General features: G+C 35.4%; 1 protein-coding gene across 1 annotated transcript; it reads right to left on the reverse strand.

Annotated features, from left to right (window-relative positions):
• Nucleotides 1–868: 868 nt before the first annotated feature.
• LOC141619156 (protein FAR-RED IMPAIRED RESPONSE 1-like) lies at nucleotides 869–1,825 on the reverse strand. The gene is made up of 2 exons (XM_074436174.1): nucleotides 1,133–1,825; nucleotides 869–931 (listed from the first exon to the last, which is right to left on the reverse strand). The coding sequence occupies exons 1-2, from the start codon at nucleotides 1,823–1,825 to the stop codon at nucleotides 869–871; spliced, it is 756 nt and encodes a 251-aa protein (XP_074292275.1).
• Between the last annotated feature and the right edge of the window lie 841 nt (nucleotides 1,826–2,666).

The following is a 2,666-nucleotide window of genomic DNA, read 5'->3' on the forward strand; positions in this document are numbered from 1 at the left end:
ACTGTGATTATTGTAAAGTTTTCACATGATTATTGTAATAGCGCAAGGTATTATTAAATGAACAAAATCAGAACAATTGCAAAAAAATTCAACATCAATTAATGTAAAGCATAAATTTGATTATTGTAAAAGACTAACACAATTATTGTAAAGTATACCCCTGATTATTTGTAAAAAGTCTAACACAATTATTTGCAATCATGCGGTTATTGTAAAGCATAATATGGATTATTTTAAAGCGTAATCTTGATTATTTTAAAGCGTAATGCATTTTTCATTCTTCTTCTTCTTCTTCTTCATCTTCATCCTCCATTTCATTTTCCTCTTCATCTTCTTCCTCCAAAGCATGCTCAACAAACGGATTTGGACAGTTTCTCTTGTCATGGTGTCCCATTTGTTTGCAGTTATTACATAGCCTCCTCGGTTTGCTCGCCTTCTCAATTGCCTTATCCTTGTTTGATTTCATTCTCTTGCCGCTTCCTTTGTTTTTTGCAATCTTTGGCGGAAGAACAATAATATTTAATTTTGCTGAACAACCTAAGAGCATTTCCAGTTCTTGTTCCTTTGTCAAGCTCTCTTTTGTTGGATTTATTTTCTCTCGGAATTGTAAAAGCATCAAACTTAGCTCCTTGATCTGAGTTTCATGGATCGAGTAAAGAACACTTATTGTTGCATAAAACTCAGACCATACCCTTGATAATTCCAACTTTCTCAAATCAGTGGGATCGTAGTCTTGCAATAACTTTCCATCCAGTCCATACAAAGGCTTTCTATATGATTTCTTTGTCCATCTGGTTTCGATGTACTGCTCCGGTATGCTTTGCAGTCCTTTTCCTGATATAATCCATATAATGTGTTTACAAAGGATTTATTTCCTCTCAAACATCTTGCACGTACATGTTGTTTCCTTTGATTCGTTATTGTGAGCAACCTGCATTACAGTGTAGTTATTTTAAAAGGCAAACATAGTTATTGTATAGTTCAACATGAATTATTTTATGCAGAAAAGCAATGAACACCAAGGTAGAAGTCCTTCAGTTTTTTTAATGTTAAAACACGGTTATTGTATTCTTTTATCACAGTTATTGTATGTTAAAGTAAAAAGACAATTATGTTTATAAAATTGAATAACCTGAAATATTCTATACTTCCTGTAGGCATCTTCAACATTTATGATGTGCATGTTTCCTTGCTCAGAAAACCCCCTAACGGCACACGAACAGGGAGCCATTTGCACTTGCTCTTGGAACTCATAGAAAACAGTATGTGTGTAGATTTTAGAGGCATGTTTCTCAATCATTGTCTTAGAAGAAACCTGTGACAATGTGCTGTCACTTGCAGCATCAAGAAATCTCTGATTATAGCGTTGTTGTTCCATTGCACTCTGAAAACGCAACCAAAATTCTACAAGTGTGTCATCTATGCTCTCAAATCTTTTGAAATAACTGTTTTGACTCTCTGATCTTTGTGTAGTTTTCAAAAGGCAGCCTAAAGGCAAATCCCTAAAGTAAGCAGGTATCCATTTGTGCCTTTTGCCATACATGTATGTCAACCAAGTATTATCATTCAACTCAAAGTCATTAATCACTTGAGTCCATTTTTCTTCAAACTCAATGGGTTCCAAGTCAGTATCCCAAACAACTGCACATATCCGCTCAACAAAGTCAGTCTCCTTACAAATCTGTGACTCAACTTTATCGGTAAGTTTTTTCATTATATGCCACATGCAGTAGCGATGTCTTGCTTTCTTGAATACAGAACGCACCCCGAGTTTAATTGTCGGATCTTGATCAGTAAGAATGCACTGAGGTTTCTTGTTGCCCATACAATCAAGGAACTTCTTAAACACCCAAATGAATGACCCATCATTCTAATGATTAACAAGTGTAGCAGCAAAAGTCACTGATTTTTTGTGGTTGTCAACACCAGTGTATGGGGTGAAGGCCATGGTGTCCCCAAACAAGAAATAATTCATTCTTGCTTGTGCATCTGCCCAAAAGATTCTAGCCAAACAATTATCCTCATCAACTTGATAAGCATAGTAAAAGCCATCTTGTGATTCAGAAAGCGCCTTTAAATAATCGAGAATCATGTCAGCATCCTTGTCACCTATATAACATTTAATATTTCTTTTGAAGTTCTAGAATTCTGTGAGAGATACACCAATGTTTGTATACCCATTTGATTGTTCTACCAGAATTCTAAATGTCTTGGTAGCCCCGATGTTGAGTTTACAATTGTTAACAATTGTCTGCTTAATGTAAAGGTTTAGTGTTCTTAAGTTTTTCTGAAATTCCCGTTCTTTGAGTGAGCAGAGTCTGTGATTATGACCTTCATAAAACGTATCAATGGCATACCCTATTAGCTCCTTAAGGTCATTGAATACAGCACAAAACCGTAGTTTTGCCTTGCAACCAAATCTTGTTATTTTTGTTTTCTTTGGCTCTACAGATCTTTTCCTCTTCTTTTTCTCTTCTGTGTTTTCAAATTCAACAACAAGTTTGAGTTTTTTGCGATCCTCTTTGAATCCATGTCTGTTGCAGACCATTGATTTTTTGTCTATCAAACCATCACGGAATCTTGTTTGTGTGTACTTTCTTGGTATGAAACCACAAGCCACAGCATATAAATTGTAAAACTCTATTGCCTCCTCCAGCTTTACAAAC

Source organism: Silene latifolia, chromosome X (assembly GCF_048544455.1).
Source record: "Silene latifolia isolate original U9 population chromosome X, ASM4854445v1, whole genome shotgun sequence".
Taxonomy (NCBI): domain Eukaryota; kingdom Viridiplantae; phylum Streptophyta; class Magnoliopsida; order Caryophyllales; family Caryophyllaceae; genus Silene; species Silene latifolia.

Coding starts and splice junctions, on each gene's coding strand:
- LOC141619156 (XM_074436174.1), bottom strand. CDS start 1,825: ATGGGCAACAAGAAACCTCAGTGCATTCTTACTGATCAAGATCCGACA. Junction 932..1,132: donor GGAAGTATAGAATATTTCAG/GTTATTCAATTT, acceptor ACTGTAATGCAG/GTTGCTCACAATAACGAATC.